Source organism: Beta vulgaris, chromosome 6 (assembly GCF_026745355.1).
Source record: "Beta vulgaris subsp. vulgaris cultivar EL10 chromosome 6, EL10.2, whole genome shotgun sequence".
NCBI lineage: Eukaryota > Viridiplantae > Streptophyta > Magnoliopsida > Caryophyllales > Amaranthaceae > Beta > Beta vulgaris.
In genome coordinates this window covers 12,030,919-12,050,001 of record NC_079207.1, presented here as the reverse complement: position 1 = coordinate 12,050,001, position 19,083 = coordinate 12,030,919, and the positions used below count along the sequence as shown (strand labels likewise).

Here is a 19,083-nt window from a genome sequence, read left to right as displayed (position 1 = left end):
TTATATTATTTCTTTTACATTTTTTTTGTGCATACTCTACCTTTTATCAATAAAAATATATTCCCCCTCAAAAAATTATATATTTAACTTTCTCTCACCTCTAATAAAAATACGCATCAATTCCTATCATATCTACTTTTTTTTTTTAATAAAATAACATTTGATAACCACACTACAAGTCTACAACTCGTTACCTTAAATTACGTATTCCAATAAGTATTTAGATCTTTATGAGATTGAGGGTGTAATCTATAAGAAAAATTCTCTACTATAATCATAGAGAAGCGTGATATAGGTATTTAAAATAAAATTGAACTCATTATTATTTTTGTATCAAATGAGTGATAAGGGTTATGTATTCCAATTTCTTAGAATGGTGTTAAGTTGAGAGTTTGAGATCCTGGGACACGACAATGTATTGTCTGTTATTGTTCAATATTTTTTCCTTTAGCTTCTTATCCATAACCTTGAGAAGTGATGAGAACTATGTTATTATTTCCTAATTTTTGTTTTCTAATATGGGTCTGTCATAAATTTCTCCCCAATAATAGTCTATATTGGTTAGGCCATAAAAAAAAACAGATTTCTCCCAAGGTAAGCTATGGGAGATGTTGGTACAAAAATCCCTCTCTTTCCTCCACTCAACACATGGATCATGTTCCTTTCACTCTTTAATCAGAATATTCACTCGACGCATGAGACTGTTTTCCTGTATTAAGTTGATTATGTTGGTTTAGTCCTAAATCTCTCTGTATAACAAGAATTAGCTGCAAATGCATAAATACAGGCTGAATACAGATATGGACTGTGCTCATACAAACATATACAGATCAGATGCGCATAATGGTGCATTTCTTATTGATAGAGAATAAACTTTCTTAGATGATAGGAAACTTATAGGTACACAATCATAATTCTACACCTAAGAGAACTGTTTTCTCTATCACTTGTATCATTTTTCTTTTACATGGAACAATTTTCATCTTTTAGTAATACTGTACACTAAAAACTACTATATTAGTGCAACATAAACTTTTTCTTAATGTTTCATCATCTCATAACTACTACTGTATATGTATAATTTATACATGATCACAATTAGATCATAATCTGAGGGGCTAAAGTTTCAGTTACTTGTTGCAAATAGTACCGAGTCCAGTTCTTAAGAACATCTTGGAGATTTATCGTCCTTTTCATTGACATATGCGAAGAATGTCTTGAGACATGTAGACCGTGGTGGGGTTTGGCCTCCTGATTCTTCTTCTTCAGGAGGCCGACGAGAACGACGCACCAAATCCCTCACCATAATTCCAAAGTATACAATGAGAGCGAAAAAACATGCCAAGCCACTTAGAAGGAACAGACCCCAAAAACTTTTCAACTCTAGCCTGTCTACTGTAAGCTTTGTATCCTGTGACCTGCAAGCACTTTTCCGCAGCCACTTATCATGGATCCTCTGCAAGTCACCATTCTCTGACATTTTCAGTATGGCTGTGGACATGTCTACCGCCAAGGGCGAGCCTCGCGAAAATGCCTAAGAATGGACAGAAAGGAAGTTTTGTTTAGTCACTCTGAGCACGAGGTCTGCCAAGTTCAAACTGATATGCATATTATTGCTCATAGTATTTTCTTGTATATTGCATTACACAAGTACATCCTCCGTCTGGAATCAATGTTCACATATTTTTTAGAATGTTTGGAAAAAGTTGTCACCTTTATGGTTGATGATTAGATTTTCTAACATACCTTTACTTAGATATAATGATGGGAAGATGATAGAAATGATGATCCAATTAGTATAACAGTCTTTTTTTTTAGAGAGCACGTCACATGCTGTATTGTGAAAGGTTAAGACAATGTGACAACTGAATCTGGATTCAGGCAGTATGCTAGTAGCAGCTTTCTTTTTTTGTAAGCAGTTTTGAGTAGCATATAGCATTAATATAGTTGGTATATAATCATCGGAAAAGACACTTACAAATCCTCTTCCATTTTTGGTGAATCTTTGACCTCTGATAATGAATTCACATCTTCTTGAGAGGAAGGCCTCTATGCGTGTCATATCGTCAACTAAGGCGACAACACCACCTTTTTTTGGGCCCTTTCTGAGAGCTTCTGCATATGCCTCTTCATTTTCAAGAGGAACAAGCTGAGACTTGGGAAAGTGAAGCTCTTCATGTAAATAATTTCCGGAAAATGAACCTTTTTGATATCCTATGGGATATTTGCTCTCCATTAAGCTTTCAATCCCTGTGACAGGGGAATAAAGTTGTTGCACGGTTTGTATAGAGCTCAGACTTGCAGTATAACTTGATTTGACAATTAGAACTACAAACAACCATATGAATAACACTACTCGACCAAGCACGCTTAGAGTAGTTTCCCCTACATAAGGTAAAAACACAAAGCATTATTATGCCTTGTTAATTTAGGCTCTTATTTCTGAAAGGTATAAAGCTACTAGACTAGCATAATTTTCACTTACTATGAGAGCCGAACCAAGTTGAACAACCGAACCTGCAATTCAAGCACAATAGTGAATTGCTCTAGGGGTTAGTCTGGAGGCATAAAAGTCAATGCTGTGGACTTGAGTACGATAAAATATATAATATAGATTAGGCAGAGGATCTCTCCAGAAAAGAAAAAGAGAGAAATATAACTATAGAAGCAAGGATCAGCAAAGAAGCTGAGAAAAGAAAAACGTTTGATGTGAGTTATCAGTTTTGTGTTTCTTTTAATAAAAGTCTAAAAACAGAATATAGAAACCAGTAGTTTCAAGTTTCCGATTTCAATTTTCAGAATAAAAATGATTAGTATAAATATGACTAATTTTAATATTTCATTATACAACATACAAGAAACTGACAGTGGTACCAAATGGATCCTAAATTTCTGGTCAGATAAAAGAAACAAACATAACACAAAAAGGCCTTTGGCTTCATATCTTTCCTTCCCTTTTGTTTCTTTAACCCCCTTTTGGTACAGACCATGCCCTAAGAATCTGGTCAGATAAAAGAAACAAGCATGACAAGGAGAAATCTTTGGTTTCATATCTTTCCTTCCCTTTTATTTCTTATACCCCCCATGTGGATAAGGAACAGGCCCTACGAATCTGGTCAGATAAAAAAGCAAGTATGACAGATGACATAGAAACACCTTTGTTTTCACATCTTTTCTTCCCTTTTTCATCAACAGTAATTATTAAAAAAGATAAGTATGTAAGAGATTTAACACTAACCATAGGACTGTTCTAATTTGATTGCGGGGCGAGCCACGAAATTCATCGTTAAACCGGTGCTCCAGAATCCATATGACAACACCTAAAACAATAACAGATAAACCAGTAACGCACCACATCTTTGGAGTTAGTGGCCACAAGAAAGCCCAGGCATCGGAGTCTTTGGTCTTAGCAGGGGCCACAACAACAAGACCTGATTCAACAAAAGGCTGCGTAAAATCTACTAGTCTTGCTCTTTTGGTGGTAATTACAATATCACCAACTACAGCATCAAACACCTGCAATAAAACAAAGAAAAAGCTTAAAATGTCACTTGTTATAGATTGGTTATAAAGTGGGGGAATTCAAACATTCATTCTGCACTTACTCCACTAGACATGTTATTAATAAGATCATCGATGTTTGGATTACTTTTGCCATCCCCAAATGGTATCAATTTATAAGAAACACCATATGGTAACAAATTTAAAGCAGCAGTGAACACATCAATGCTGTATCCTGTGAATGAGTTGGTCTGAGCTGAGTAAGATACGAATTCAAGGTAGGTAACACGGCGTGGAACTCCAATCCTAAGAACCTTCCCATTGTTCGAGTAAACCCATCCACGAGGCCTCTCTGTCGATTGCCCAGGCCAAATCACACTAGATAGATGCTGACGTGCACCAGGTGGTTTAGAATCATGCACAACTCCTGGTGGCTTAGCTGATAAACCTGAAAAGTTTGACCAATATCCTACCGTGTTAAGACCTGTTCCAACCACATTCAAGATTTCGAAAGCAGGATTGATCAAGTGTCTGTCCTGATCAAACTGAATATGACCTGTCAGCCCCGTCCTATTGACTTGATATATATCAGAGAGTAGTTTTTCTCCTCCATTGGAAATTCTGATGGAATCAAGGTGCAGATTGGTGTAGTTGACCTTTAGATGATTTAATGTTGAAAATTTTGTAAATGATAGGTTACCCCCTTGTGATAAAAATGCATCGAGAGCAGAGGCAATAACCCAAACAGTATCATATGCGTAAAGACCATAAGTGTTCAGTCCAAACGGCACATTCGAGTGCTTTCTTTTGACCAAATCGCTCCATCGAGCCATGAAGTTTTTCTTGAGCTGTGAATTGGGTGTGTGTGCACGCAGGGTAAGTAACCCTTGAACATCACTCATTGCATCGGATGAAAGAGGAGGATCCGTATCTATGATATCAATGAGCCAATTTGTAGCAATCCAAACAAAACCTCTTTCCAACATCTGAAGAGAGCGAGCCACCTTAAGTACCTTTAAGCCATAGTAGTCATTAGTATGAAGAACAAGAACCCTAGATTCTTCTGAGATCACCCGAAACAACACACCCCTTATGTCATCTTCATTTGGCTCAGGGCTCATAGGCGCTTTATAGGTTATCCTACACTGATTCTCAGCTAACTTGTCACCTAAAGACGCGATCCCATTCCTTCCATAACTGTCATCCGTGTAGATTGCTGTTATTTCCCGCCATCCAAAGTAATTGATGATGTCTGCTATAGCATCCATTTGGAAACGATCATTTTGGGTTGTTTGGACAACAAAAGGATACTCCATAGAACACAGAGTTGGGTCTGTGGCTGAAAAGGACACCAAAGGGATTTGGAGTCCCTGTGCAAGGCCAGAAACCACATTAGCTGTCTCAGATGATTCTGGACCTATAATTGCTACTACACCACTCTCCATGAACGTCATCGCTGAAAGAATCCACAAAACATCAAACATGATTAAAATCAAAAGATCAAAGAAATGAGACTATCAAATTTCCAATAAAAGAAGGTTTTTTTTTTTGTTTACTCTGAACAAATCCAAGGAATCCATTGTTATGGTCATCCTGCATTGTGATGTTGAGCTTGGTTCCATTAAGAACTTCAGAGGATGAATTCACATCATCCATTGCTGCTTCAATTGCAACTTTTGCAACTTTACCAATAGTGGAATTGAAGGAGAAAATTGCCCCAACGTTGATTGTTGTTGGTCTTGTTGAATGATTTCTACCAACCCCACTTGCAAATAATAAAAACCCATTCTCCAATTCACATACCAATATCAGCAACACCCACAATACCCTCAAAATCATGGTGAGTTAGAACAAAATTTGAGACCCTTAATCAAAATTCCTGCATAATTTTCAATCACTAAACCTCATAAAAAAAAAAGCTCTAAACTTGCAATAATCAAAAACAAATTTAGCACAAAAACAATTTGGTCAATAACAGTTACTTCTATTAAAGGAGTAATATACTCTTAACAAAAACATCTACTAATTAGCTTTTTTAGCCTTCAATCGACCCAAATGAAGAAAGGAACATTAACAAGAATAATGCACATTAAATTATTAATCTGAAGCTTATAAAATAAGCACAAGAAAACTAAAATATACCCAAAAATAGAATAAAAAAAATATCATGAAAGATACTAGTAAGTACTACCTTTACTAATTTAGTATTTAACACATCAAGAAAAAGAAGCAGAATCTAAGCACATATGAAACAAACATGAGAGGAAAAAGCTAAGAAGAACGGTGGAAGAAAATGAAAGGTATAAAAGTGGTCCAACTAAGAAAGTGGAAATTTCCCATCACCCATGAATCATGATGTATATTTGTATATGTACGAAAGTTAGCTTTTAGTTTGAGGAAGAAAGAAGAAAAAAATGTTAGTTTTGAGACACAACAAATTGCAGCTTACAAATTTGGGTTAGAATGGAAGAACAAGTGAAGCAGAAATACAGGAATGAGAGATAGAGGAAGATAGTGGACTCACTCTATTTATGGCATCGTTATCATTTGCATGAATATGAACTATGAATTTATGAATTATGATGATAAATATCCAAACTTTGTAACAAAGATTTGCAACAGGCGAACTGCTAAGCTAAAGCTCTATAGAAAATCTGGAATTCGCCAATTAGTTTGCCACAAATTTTAAGCCTAAGGGTCAAGGGAGACTATGTACGGGTTCATCCAATTGGAATTCGGTGTAATAAATATTCCATCCGTATGAATATTCCGTTCGTTGTTTTATTATTTGCTATGTTTTTACTAGTTTAATGAGATGTCTCCTTCAATTTTGACCCCCTTTAATATTAAATAAGGTGAAAAAAAGGTGAAAAAGAAGTTGTTTTGGGTGGAAAAAGAGAGAAACAAATATAATAGTATTACTTTTTGGTAGAAAAAGAGAAAAAGAAATATAATAGTATTACTTTTTGGTGGGTCAACTCGGTCAAGTCTCCTAATAAGAAAAAGTTGAAACAATGTAGTAAGTAAAAAAAAAAAACAAGCATTTAAGGAAATTAGCAAGTAAAAAAAAAAGGCAGAGGTAGTATAATATATGGTTCGTGTAATCTAAATGTCTTGTCAAATATTATTTTGGAAAAATTGACAATAGAGGTCTGAACTTTGGGCGATAATTTTTAAAAGGTTTGAACTATTGATTAACCTGTGTAGGTCCCAACTTTAGGGGGTCTTAATTCTAGTAGAGTAAAATAGGTAACATATAACGAGTATATATTGTTTGACACGCCTCTTAATATATTAGTATATACTAGTTTTTTTAGAATAATTCATAGACAAAGGGATTCATTCTCTCTATTTCTGAAAATTTTGTACAGGATGGCTCCAAGATATTGACTACTACAGTACATAGAGAAATGTTAGGTGCACTGAATTCATGTTCAAACTTTGGAGGTTTCTTATTGTCTTTATCATGTGGTCTTGCATCTAATAGTCCTACAAATTAGAAAAAGATCATAAGTTGATTCTTTTTCTATAAACATAAACCACCAGTAGCTAATATCCTTTTTCCAATTAGTGTATATATAAAAATATTTCAGCAGCTTATTTTTAATATAATGTAACTATTCAAATACTTGATTTTAATTAAAATACAAATTTGAATGTAGACACTAAATAAATTTTCATTCAATCTCTACTTAGACTTATGATGCAATCATTTATTTTGCTAATATGTTTGGGAGGAAGTTTAGGAGGAAAAACTCTTTTAAGTGGGTTTACAAGATTCGTCACTGAGTCGGTCAATCATAGTTTGTCGAAATCAAATTAATCTCTTTTCATATCAAGATATATTGCATCAATCATTTTATGGCTTTTACTTTAGTATATAGTATATATATGTTTTTAAAGTTTCAAGTGGTCAAATGTATACAAGTATAGGTCAACTATGCTTGTTCAAAAATAAAAGTTAAGGTTAGTTTTTGTCATTTGAAGTGAAGACTAGAGCCCAAATGATGATAGGTTTTAAAACAAGTGGAGTACCACCTCGAATTTCAGGATTTTGTCTAGGGTTTAAATCTTCATCCCAACAATAAGTTCGGAAATTTACTTGTGGTGTTAGTGGGCCTTTAGGCATGATGTCTTTGGGCTGTTTAGCCTTATATCAAGCCTCTAAACTGGTGTGTCCTACAAGCTAATAGCCTAACAAGGGTTGGTCTAAAGGTGGGCATGGGCCGGGCCTGTTCACGGGCTCGGCCCGCGGGCTTGAGTAAATGGCGGGCCAGATTGGGCCCAGGCCCATGAGTGGCGAGGCCGGGCTCGAAATTTTAAAAATTTGTCCACGACCCGGCCCATGTTTTATGTTGTATTATTTTTAATAGTTTTAGGGTAAAAAACAAAGGAAAGGAGCATTCGGCCCGCGGGCGGAAAATAAAATTTCTTAACTGTGACAGGCCCGCGGCCCATGTAGCGGACAACGGGCCGGGCCGGTCCTCGAGCGGGCTTGTGCTGGCCCAGCCCATGCCCACCTCTAGGTTGGTCTTTGGCCAATTATCTTTCCTAATAAAAAAATAAATGTTTTGAGAACATAGATAAAAAACAAGTAGATACTTTTACAAAAACAAGTTGACTAATTGAAATTAGATATTTGCCATGTCTGGTAAACCGATGTTTGAGGAAAAATAAAGGTTTGCATTTATATGAGAGGATTTGGCTAGTCAATCCTCTAATTTGAGTATCCGATATAGAGATGTTTGAAATAACTTATTGGGCCCAAAAGCTCTTTTTAGATAATTTACTAGGAGCCAATTTTTTTCTCATTAGAGGTTTGAGAATGGGTGGGCTAAATTACATTTATATTTAAAAGTTCTTGAAAATTACATTTATAAACAATAAAAAGTATAATAACAAATTATACCTACATATGTCCTTGTTGGTGATTTAACACTATTAAGAAGCAATTAGCTATCAGCTACTTACTAAATACCTTTATACAACAACTAATACAATCAACTAGTCAAACCAGTTAATACAATCAACTAACTCCTATCAACTATTCGCTAATTGTCAAATACGACTATTAATTTTTTCTTTTTCTTTTTCTTTTTCTTTTTCTTTTTTCTAAAAGGATGAACGACAACTGATGGCCAATAATCAAATACTAATATATTAGCCATCAACACGGTTAAAGGACTCTTCCCCCCATATTGGTCACAATACTGAAGACATCATTCAACTTCTCAAGTCTTTCCACGTCTACAATATTCGTCATATTTATCGAGAAGCTAATAAGAACGCAAATTGAGTTGCTAATGTCGGTCATCTTATTTTATCTTCTAGCTTTTTGATTGATGATTGTAATAATTTCGATTTTAGTGATTCCTTCTAATCAATGGCTTAGGAGTTCCCCTCGTGTAGAGGTTCTCCTAACTTTCATTTTTCCTTAACTTAGTTAAAAAGAAAAAAAATTGGGTTTTTTTACGTGGTACCTTTGTGTTTTACGAAATTCTACGTTATAACAGACGTTTTTGAACTCTTCACATTGTACGGTTTGTACCCCTAAGCTTTATAAACGTCACACAAAATACCCTTAATAATAGAAAATCTTACCCCAAACTTCACTTAGTCTTCGATTTCTCAGATCATATCTGAAACCTCGGTCATCTAACAAGACCCACAAACAACACTATGCCGACAGGGTAAGAAAGTCCCAAAATCTATTGTTTGATATCTTATACTTCCTCCGTTTCTTTTTACTTGCAACGGTTTGACTTTTACACTATTCACCAACTCTACTTGGTTTATGTTTAGAAAAACATATTCATGTGGGATCTTGTTAGATTTGTGTGAATGTATATATTTCCCGAATATATACTTTTTATAATTTTTATTTATTGGAAACTTATTGATGGTTGAAATTATGCATTGACAAGCGTGAAAGTCGTTTTGTTGCAAGTAAAAAGAAACAGAGGAAGTATAAAGCTATTTTATGCAATGTTTAGAAAGTTTAAGAGTATAGCGTAAAAATATCAGGAAAATACAACATAAAATTTAGTAAAACACATCATTACTACTTACTACCTAAAAAACCAAAAAAAAAAAAAAAAGGCGAGTTATGAGATTTTGTTTCACAGTTGAACGAGAAACACATTTTGTGGTCTATCTTTCACAGGCTTGACCTGAAATTCACATATTAATATTTTCGACAGTCTATTTTAGGAAAACTTTAAGCTTAGAGAAGTAGGAAGTGAAATGTCAACGTTTGAGACACGCTTGAAAATTTAGCTAATAAATCTTAGCTATTTTATGCACTCAGAATTAGCGATGGAAATTCACTATTGAGATCCAATATATTGATTGTATGATTACACCATATTAAGACATCATCATTGATTCAACTAAAACTAGACAACCTAGTATTTAATTAATAACGATATGATTACCTATTGTCCACTAAACAAGTGAGGAAGCAAGAGTCATAAAGATAAAAAATGATCAACCATATAATCTTCAACCCAACTACTTGGATATACACCTTATGTGATATGTCGGGACCGCTTTCATATAGTGCAACCTAAGGGTGATTTTTACTTGTTCATATGATGATTGTGCTAACTTTTCAATATACATAGATTACATACACTCGTTTTTAAAGTTTACTCCATCCTAGAATGATTATTAACTTGGTTGATCGTTTTATATAACACATGGTCTTAGTCAGGTAATGCTACATCTATTCAGTGAGTAGTTAACCCATTAGAAATAAAACTATTAAAACCGATGAGGTAAATTCCACTATTTATTTATTTCTATTTGTAGTGAGTTGTTGACTTACTGAGTAGATCTTAGTCTATTGTCATTTAAAAGAACGATAATTAATTGTTTTCAAGTGGGTTAATGTGCCCATACATATACCCATCTTCCTCAAGTTAATGTCTTTGTCTGATCACTCCCTATGTCTAGGATCTAACTGATCATCTAAGACTCTTATTGAATCTAAGGCTCCGTTTGATAGGGCGTAAAACGTTTTTTCGGAAAACTGTTTTCCTCTATTTTCAGTTTTACATTGTTTGGTGGGTAAAAGAGTGTAAATCCATTTTTCCTTGGGGTAAAATTACTCTCTCAATGATGGAAAACCATTTTCCTTTCAAAATGAAGGGAAAACTGTTTTCCTTATCTCTCTTGTATACTTTTCTCACTACTTCCTTACTTTCTCTCTCATTTTCCTTTCATTTCATCATTTTCCTTACGGCTCCGTTTGGTAGGGCGTAAAACTAATTTTGGAATTGCGTTTTTCATTGTAAATTGTTTTCCATGAAAATCATTTTACACTGAAAATGTTTTACGCCCTACCAAACGGAGCGTAAGTGTTTAATTATTATCATTATGTTTCGTTGTGGTAGTCACTTCTATATTCCATGGTTTCTTATGCACACGTTCGATCAATGTATTTTTTCTCTACTTCAAATGTAGCCTAATGAAACCCGATATCTATCTTTCTGAACGTTACAATGCACGCACATATTCTTATTCCCTCTCTTTTTTTCCGACATCTCATGTGGTGAAAATTTCATGCTATTGGGATTAAGGCTATAACAATTTTGTTGTTGGTGATGGTTGTGTATACATGCAGCTTCAAGCCTTTAACACAAGACATGAAGCATCACGTAATATATTATATAATATCACATTTGATTCAAACACAAAGATACAACCAGAAATGAGACGAACATTATGAAAATTTATATAATTAATATCATTACCAACAAGTTTTAGGTAAAACACAAATGACTAATAGTAAGATATTAAAATTTTTACCTCTATGAATATAGCAAAGAGTCACTCCTTAAAATAGGAAAATTACCCTGGTGTCTATATATATCATTGTAAGTCCATCGTGTGAAGTATAAGATTATGTGTATGATTACAGTTAGATCAAAAAGAGGCTAGAAAATCAGTACAGAAAATATATGCAATTATTTACCTAGTTACATTTTTTCTGCTAGGCCTAGCTGATATCAATCACCTTATTGGCGACAATTTAGTACGGGTAGTACATAACTATGGTTGTGTGTCAGCTTATTTTAGTTTGTTTTCCTTTAACTTGTTCACTATTGTACGTTACCTTGATGTCAAAAAAAAAATAAAATCACCTTATTATGTCCTTATACTACCTCATTGTTCCCTCCATTACTTCGAGCAGGGGAAAAATCCATATGATTAATCCTAGAATTACTCATTGACAAATCTACAATGCTTCTATTGGATGCATATCCGGGAGTACTTCCTCTACTTGATCCTTTCTCCATTTGCCTTTTCTTAGAGCGCTTCTTGACTTCCTCTTCCTTCTCATCAACAAATGATAGGAATGTCTGAACTCCACGAGAAGATTTCGACCTTGAGCTACTACTTTGGCCAATGGATTCTTCATCTTCGGGAGTGTAATGGCGGAAGTACTGCTTCACAGTAAGGCCAAAGTATAATATCAGGGCAACAAAACAAGCTATGCCACATACAAGGAAAAGTCCCCAGAAGCTTTTCAGCTCAAGCCTGTTTACATCAAGTTTTGTGTCCTGTGAACTGCAAGCTTTTCTCATTAACCATTTGTCATGGATCCTTTGTAAGTCACCATTCTCCGCAATCTGCAGTAGGGCTGTTGACATGTCTACCGCCAAGGGAGAGTCCCGAGGAAATGCCTGAGGAGCGAAAGAGAGAGACATGTTAGACAAGTAATTGAATGAGATTAGTACATTTGCAGCAGGTGACAATCAGGTGAGACAGTCCGGATTAAGAAAATCGGACACATGACCGGGTACTAAGAGGACACATGGGCCGAGTCTTAAGCCAGTCAAGGTTCGAAATTGGTTAGGTCATTAGATTAGCAAGCTTATTAGCGGCCAAGAGCAGGTATGAGTCATACGAATGGCATATAACATTAACAAATTCTTAGTATGGTCATTGAAAGAGATACTTACAAATCCCCAACCATTTTTGGTGAACTCTTGACCAACAATAGTGTATTCACATCTAGATGAGAGGAAGAGCTCCATGTATGCCCTCTCATCAACAATCGCAGCAACTCCACCATTGCTTGGACCCTTTCTTAGAGCTTCATCATACCCCTCCTCGGAGTGAAGAGGAATAAGAAGGGACTTGGGAATATTAAGCTGCTCATTCAAATAATTGAAAGCAAATGAACCTTCTTGGTATCCTATAGGTTCTCTGCTTTCTATCAAACTGTCTATCCCTTTGATATGGGAAGTAAGTTGTTGCACTGTTAGCATGGAGGTCAAGCTCGCGGTGTAACTTGAATTAATAATCAAAACTACAAACAACCATATAAGTAGCACAAGCCGCCCCAATGTGCTCACAGTATTCTCCCCTGCATAAGATAATAGAAATATAAATCAACTTTAATATTTCACTAAACTCATTGTAGGCCATAATTAATCTCACTTACTATGAGCAAAGAACCAAGTTGAACAGCTAAACCTGCAATAAAAAGCATAAGAAAAAGTTAAAAATATTAACAAACCAAACATGAAAACTGAGGCAAGTAAAAAAAAAAAAAAATAGGGACAACACTTGCCATAACATTGTTGAAACTTGCTGTCTAGGTGGACCACGAAATTCGTCGTTAAACCGATGCTCGAGAATCCATACAACAGCCCCAACAATGATGAAGGATAAACCAGTAACACCCCATAGCATTGGAGTAAAAGGCTTGAAGAAAGCCCAGGCATTAGATTCCTGGACAGTAACAGGGGCAACAACAACTAGACCTGACTCAACATATGGTTGTGTAAAATCTGCATTCCTTGTTCTGTCAGTGGTAATTGAAAGATCGCCTATAACAGCATCAAATTCCTTAAAAAAACCAAAGAAAAGCATGGTTATACGATCATATATTACTACTAGTTATGCTTTAATAGTTGCACAAAGCTAAAGATGGAGAAATAATTTTATACTTACTCCTGCACTAATTTTCTCAACAAGCTGATTTATGTTTGGGTTATGTTTCCCATTCCCAAAGGGAATCAACCTATATGGAACAGCATAAGGAAGCAAATTAACAGCAGCAGTGAACACATCAATGCAGTAGCCAGAGAATGAAGTTGGGCTTGGTGAATATGAAATGAATTCACGATAATCAACACGCCATGGAACTCCAATCCTTAAAACTTTCCCATTGTTCGGGAAAACCCATCCACGAGGCTTTTCTGTGGTCCTTCCTGGCCATATTACAATAGACAGTTTTCGACTTGAATCTGACTGATTAGATGATCCAGAGTGCAGTAACTCTGGTGGCTTAAGTGACAAACCCGAAAAGTTAGACCAGTATCCTATCGTATTATGACCTGTACCAACCACATTGATGATATCGAATGCAGGGTTGATCAAGTTCCTATCTGAATCATACTGTATATGGCCTGTTAAACCAGTCATATTGGTTTGCCATATGTTAGAGAGCAGGAGTGCTCCACCATCAAAGGTGCTCATTGCATCAAGATGCAAGTCTTTGTCTTTCAACTGACTTAATATAGAATTGTTGGAGAATGATATGTTTCCTCCTTGATCAAAGTATGCATCTAGGGCACGGGCAAGGATCCAAACCGTGTCATAGGCATAAAGACCGTAAGTGTTCAACCCAAATGAGCCATTCCCATTTGCTCTCCGAACCAAATCTCTCCACCGAGAAATGAAGTTCTGCTTGAGTTGTGAATCAGGAGTGCGCACACGAAGGGTAAGTAGACCTTGAACATCACTAAGTGCATCTTGAGAAAGAGGTGAGTTTGTATCTAGAACATCACTAAGCCAATTCGTAGCAATCCAAACATACCCTATATCCAACATATTAAGAGAGCGAGCAACCTCAAGCACCTCTAGGCCATAATTATTATAAGTATGAAGAACAAGGATCCTAGATTCTTGTAAGGCAACCTCAAACAAAACATTCCTTATGTCTTCTCTGTTGAGGATAGGACTCATAGGAGCTTTATAGCTTATTGAACATCGCTTCTTAGCCAACTTATCACCTAAAGCAGCCATCCCATTCCTCCCATAATCATCATCAGTGAAAATGACGGTTACTTCCCGCCATCCATAGTAGTCTACAATATCTGCTATTGCAGCCATTTGGAAAAGATCGTTTTGGTTCGTTCGAACAACGAAAGGATAGTCTAGGGAGGAAAGGGTTGGGTCTGTGGCAGCAAAGGAGAGCAAAGGCACTTGAAGTCCCTTTGCAACCTGAGAAACTACATGAGCTATTACAGATGATTGAGGGCCTATTATTGCCACTACCCCACTCTCTATAATGGTCATTGCTGAAAGAAATAAGGAACAACAAGATTATGATAAAATCAACATAAAATTCTCACAAAATCAAACAAAATTGCAACAAAAGAATTGGGTTTCTAAAGTAATTTACCCTCAATAGCTCCAAGAAATCCACTGTAATTGCTATCTGACATTGAGATGTTGAGCTTAGTTCCCTTAAGAACTTGTGAAGAGGAATTTACATCATCCATGGCTGCTTCAATTGCAAGTTTTGCAACTTTACCAGTTATGGAATTGAAAGACATTATTGCTCCAATGTTGACAACTTTAGGTCTTGTTGAAGAAATTGTATCAACCCCATTTGCACATAATATCCCATTTTGCAATATTATCAATCTAAATAACAGCAAAAATCCAAACACCCTAAAAATCATGGTGGAGTAGCAGAAAATCTATCCACCTTCCTGCACATATATATTCATAAATATTGGAACCAATAAACCCCATAAAAACCCAGTTCTCATTTGCTGCAAAACAAAGAACAACTTGTCATAATGTAGGTGATAATAGCAGAGAAGCACATGGTAGAAAGCTCCAATATCTAAACAAAAGCCTAAAAGTTCTAAATATTAGACAAGAGGAATAAACAAACATGAAGCAACCTTTTATTAATTTATTTACTTAGAAAGTCAATCAGAGATTACAACCCTTTTCTTCAATAAACAAGGAACCCATCAAACTTATCTTTTTTATATAAAAAAAAAAAAAACTTCAGAAAAAAGATGGAAAATCAAACATTACCATAATTTACAAGTGGCCAAATTTGGGATTCTTAGAGCTTCACATCACAGCATTAAATTTTCTATTGACAAAAAAAAGTTGTAAGTAACTACTAAGCTATGAAAGGGTAAATGCAAGACATATATATGTTGGTTGAAATTCTTTTAAGTGCAATTATGTTTTCACACTGATGAAAGTGGGAGTCTTTTGTAGTCTTGAAAGATATAATTTGACAAAAACTAACCTCTTAGCCTGAAAAAGAAAGAACAGTTGAAGTGTAGGCCATACAGCTCAATTGAGATATGTGGATGCTATATCATGAAAGTGAAAGCCTAGTAAAGGAAGAAAGAGAAAAAAGAACAAAAGACAAAATTTCATGCTTAATGAGAATATAATTTTGCCAAAAAAAAAAAAATTCAGCAGATGATGAAGAAAATGAATTAAATCAACACATTAAGTTCCTTTTACCTTCCTAAATGAAAGAAAGAAGACTAGATGATTGCATGAATATTAAGACTTTTTCTAACCCTCTTAATTTTTACATAAATGCTTACATCTCGTATTGTAATAACTCTAACATTATTTTTGAATTTACTAATTTTTACTTCTTGTTCACCGGAAAAAAAACATATTATTCAACAATTGTGAAATAAGCAACTTATCATTTGTTAAAGGACCGTTATACATGACGGCCTCGTAATATCAGGTATCCTCTTATTCAATACCGAAACACTAACTTTTCTAAATATATAATATAATAATAAAAAAGAAACAGAATTTGTAGAAATGAGTATGATACCTATGAGTTGATTATTGTATTTCTACCACATGTTTTTGATGTAATGTAAGGTAGGAGAAGAGACAAAAATGCTTCCAATAATAATGCTGCGTTTTGGTCCTTTTGGAAGGCTACGTATGTGGGCAGAGCATGGAAATTTCTGGGTTGATAATCTTGCCACTTTCCTAATATGTTTGGAAATATACAGGAGTAGTGCTATTTCATAATCTATCACTCGTGAATACGTGACAGGAGCAAGCAAAGGGAGAAAATTAATGGTCCAAGTCCTTCAAAATAGGCCCCACGTACCTAGCATCATCTAAAGTATCTAAACATCATTGTCAATCGATCTCCATAAAATAGGAAAATTTGAGAAATTGCGTGTTCATCTCCGTAAGGTAGGATATGAAAAAATATGTTACGCAAAATTGGACCAAGTTTGAAAATTGGAGCTACCCGCGGCACTTTCGAAGCTAAAATGCTGAACATCGTTTTCAAATTATTTAAAATTATTCTATTTTCACTAAATATTTCTAACTTTAACCTTCTCTTTTTCTTTTTTTTTCCTAGACCATCACCTCCTACCCACCGGCACAATCTATCTCCTTAAATTGCGAATCTAAGGTATACCCAGATCCCCCAACTCAACACCACACCTCCAGCCCACCCATATCCCCAACTCAACACCACACCTCCAACCTACCGCCACAATTTCTCTCAACTCAAATTGCAGATCTGAGTTCTACCAGATCTTACTCAATGAAGTTACACCACCATCGTGATATTCGTCGACCTTTCTCTCACCACCATCGCCGATCGCTTCTCCGAAGTCCTTGTCTCTCACCACCATCGTCGATCGCTTCTCCGAAGTCCTTGTCTCTCACCCATGGCCAGGTTGCTTATCCTCTTCTTTTGCGCAAGGATTAAAGAACAAAATCGAAATTTTTTTGGGGGCATGGGTTGGGATCAAACCCATGAATGGCGGGCCGTGCCATGTCATGCCTTAAATTTTCAAATTTTGTCCACGGGCCTTCGGATCGGGCCTCCTGTAGGCCTGCCCCGTGCTTTATGTAATTTTTTTTGGCAATTTTAGACTAAAAAACAAAGAAAAGGGGCATTCGGTTGTGGGCCGGTCCACGGGGCATACAGGCGTGCTCGTGCCGGGATGACTCGAAAATAAAATTTCTTGACCGTGGTAGGCCCACGTAACGGACAACAGGTCGGGCCTTGAACAGGCTCATTCCCGGCTCAGTCCATGCCCAACTCTAGTTCCACCCATGGCCCAAACGTCCAGGCCAAACGTTCGGGCCATGGGTGGAACGTTCAAGCGGGCCGTTCGCCGCCATGGTCCCCAAAAAATTTTTGATTTTGTTACGAGGTGGGTGGTGGAGGAGGTAGGTGGTGGCATGGGTGGTGGAAAAAAGAGAAGGGGTAAAATAGTAAAATAAAAGTGGTCTCGAGATGATTTTAAGTAATTTTGAGGTGTTTAGCAATCCCCTTTTGAAGTGATAATCGGAATATCACCAACTCTTGTCATGGGCGCCGTGTAATACATAATTAGTTGGATATTCCTCAACTCTTGCAAAATCTTTGACCACTAGTGTCATGTATAATACATGTTGCACTCATGCTAGCAATGGGTGATATTTTGACTAGTAGTGAAAGTTGGTGGTGCTCCTCACACTCATGCTAAGCCATAGTTGGTAATTTTGCATTTATTTGAAGATAAAAGAGAATATATTGCCTATTTGGAAAAATGTATACGAATCATCCCATCTTCGACCAATCTGCTCAAACTAGTTCCATCTTTTGAAATTATGACAGTAATCCCAACTTTATATCTGCCAAAAACAAATCATTAATCTATTAGTAACATGCAAATGTTGAATAGCTAATTATATAATTAAGAACTTATTTAATATATCTTGACACTAAGCTCTTAATTAACCACTTAAATGTAATTATTTGATCATAAGTTCACTAATTTTTTTTTTATAAAAACACTACACCATGAGACCACCCCCTACCCCTCCTATCTTACTACCACTAGAAACCACCCCCTCCTTTCCTCGTCCTCCTGCACCCCCCTCTCGAAATCCCTTCCCTCAACACTCCTCCCCTTTGTCACTAGACGTATCAGCCAGGGCCGTCTCATAAAATTAGGGACCTTGTGCTAAAATAAATTATAAAGATTAATTTTTTTTTGGTGAATAAAAGAAACGAAAGAGTTATAAATGGGGCTTTTTGGAGAATAGGAGAAGAAGAAGAAAAATACCAAATAGAAATTAAACTCTTTAAATTTGTAATTAGATTGAGGTTTTTTTTAGGTGGACAACTAATAAAATTGGACCCTTATATTTGACGGGCCTGTGCAGTTGCTCACCCTACACAAGGCCTCCGCCTCTGGTATCATCTCGTCGTTGATCCATCAGTCGTCGATGATCCACTTAAATGCAAGTACATTCCTTGAACTCATCTCCATTTCCAGTAGGAAAGGGCTTTCAAGGGTGGTGATATTCGTAGAAGGCAACAACAAGAGGATAGGGTTAGGGTGGGGGGGCGTGGGGGTGTGGTGGTGGTGGTGAAGGAGGAAAGAAAGAGGGACAAAGAGGGTTGGGTGGCTGCTAACTGCTAACTACTGGTGGTGGCAAACTGTTAGGGGTGGGGGTCGTGGGAGTGGGTGTGGTGGTGGTGGTGAAGGAGGAAAGAAAGAGGGACATAGAGTTGGGTGGCTGCTAAATGCTGACTACTCGTGG

The 19,083-nt window shown here is 36.2% G+C and overlaps 2 protein-coding genes across 5 annotated transcripts; both read right to left on the bottom strand.

Annotated features, from left to right (window-relative positions):
- Nucleotides 1-835: 835 nt before the first annotated feature.
- LOC104895742 (glutamate receptor 3.6) lies at nucleotides 836-6,228 on the bottom strand. 2 transcript variants are annotated; one of them, XM_010682322.4, is made up of 7 exons: nucleotides 6,026-6,228; nucleotides 5,058-5,380; nucleotides 3,606-4,957; nucleotides 3,239-3,516; nucleotides 2,486-2,517; nucleotides 1,979-2,385; nucleotides 836-1,534 (listed from the first exon to the last, which is right to left on the bottom strand). In XM_010682322.4, exons 2-7 carry the CDS (start codon nucleotides 5,338-5,340, stop codon nucleotides 1,163-1,165), a joined length of 2,724 nt encoding a protein of 907 aa, XP_010680624.3. In that variant the 5' UTR covers nucleotides 5,341-5,380; nucleotides 6,026-6,228; the 3' UTR covers nucleotides 836-1,162. The 2 variants fall into 2 exon arrangements, with proteins under 2 accessions (XP_010680624.3, XP_048502494.2); XM_048646537.2 differs by having other exon boundaries at nucleotides 5,058-6,228.
- A 5,116-nt stretch (nucleotides 6,229-11,344) lies between these two features.
- On the bottom strand, nucleotides 11,345-15,767 carry LOC104895741 (glutamate receptor 3.6). Of its 3 annotated transcripts, none has more exons than XM_010682321.4 (7): nucleotides 15,571-15,767; nucleotides 14,921-15,296; nucleotides 13,465-14,816; nucleotides 13,082-13,359; nucleotides 12,953-12,984; nucleotides 12,468-12,874; nucleotides 11,345-12,188 (listed from the first exon to the last, which is right to left on the bottom strand). In XM_010682321.4, exons 2-7 carry the CDS (start codon nucleotides 15,201-15,203, stop codon nucleotides 11,658-11,660), a joined length of 2,883 nt encoding a protein of 960 aa, XP_010680623.2. In that variant the 5' UTR covers nucleotides 15,204-15,296; nucleotides 15,571-15,767; the 3' UTR covers nucleotides 11,345-11,657. The 3 variants fall into 3 exon arrangements, with proteins under 3 accessions (XP_010680623.2, XP_048502493.1, XP_057251633.1); XM_048646536.2 differs by having other exon boundaries at nucleotides 14,921-15,233; XM_057395650.1 differs by lacking the exon at nucleotides 15,571-15,767 and having other exon boundaries at nucleotides 14,921-15,557.
- Between the last annotated feature and the right edge of the window lie 3,316 nt (nucleotides 15,768-19,083).

What these genes read in the sequence shown, in the direction of transcription:
- LOC104895742 (XM_048646537.2), bottom strand. Translation starts at nt 5,340, where the DNA reads ATGATTTTGAGGGTATTGTGGGTGTTGCTGATATTGGTATGTGAATTG. An exon ending in TTAATAACATGTCTAGTGGA is followed by an intron (nt 3,517 to 3,605) that starts GTAAGTGCAGAA and finishes GTTTTATTGCAG; the next exon opens with GTGTTTGATGCTGTAGTTGG. An exon ending in CCAAAAATGGAAGAGGATTT is followed by an intron (nt 1,535 to 1,978) that starts GTAAGTGTCTTT and finishes GTCCATTCTTAG; the next exon opens with GCATTTTCGCGAGGCTCGCC.
- LOC104895741 (XM_010682321.4), bottom strand. Translation starts at nt 15,203, where the DNA reads ATGATTTTTAGGGTGTTTGGATTTTTGCTGTTATTTAGATTGATAATA. An exon ending in ATTTCTTGGAGCTATTGAGG is followed by an intron (nt 14,817 to 14,920) that starts GTAAATTACTTT and finishes TATTTCTTTCAG; the next exon opens with CAATGACCATTATAGAGAGT. An exon ending in AACTTGGTTCTTTGCTCATA is followed by an intron (nt 12,875 to 12,952) that starts GTAAGTGAGATT and finishes TATCTTATGCAG; the next exon opens with GGGAGAATACTGTGAGCACA.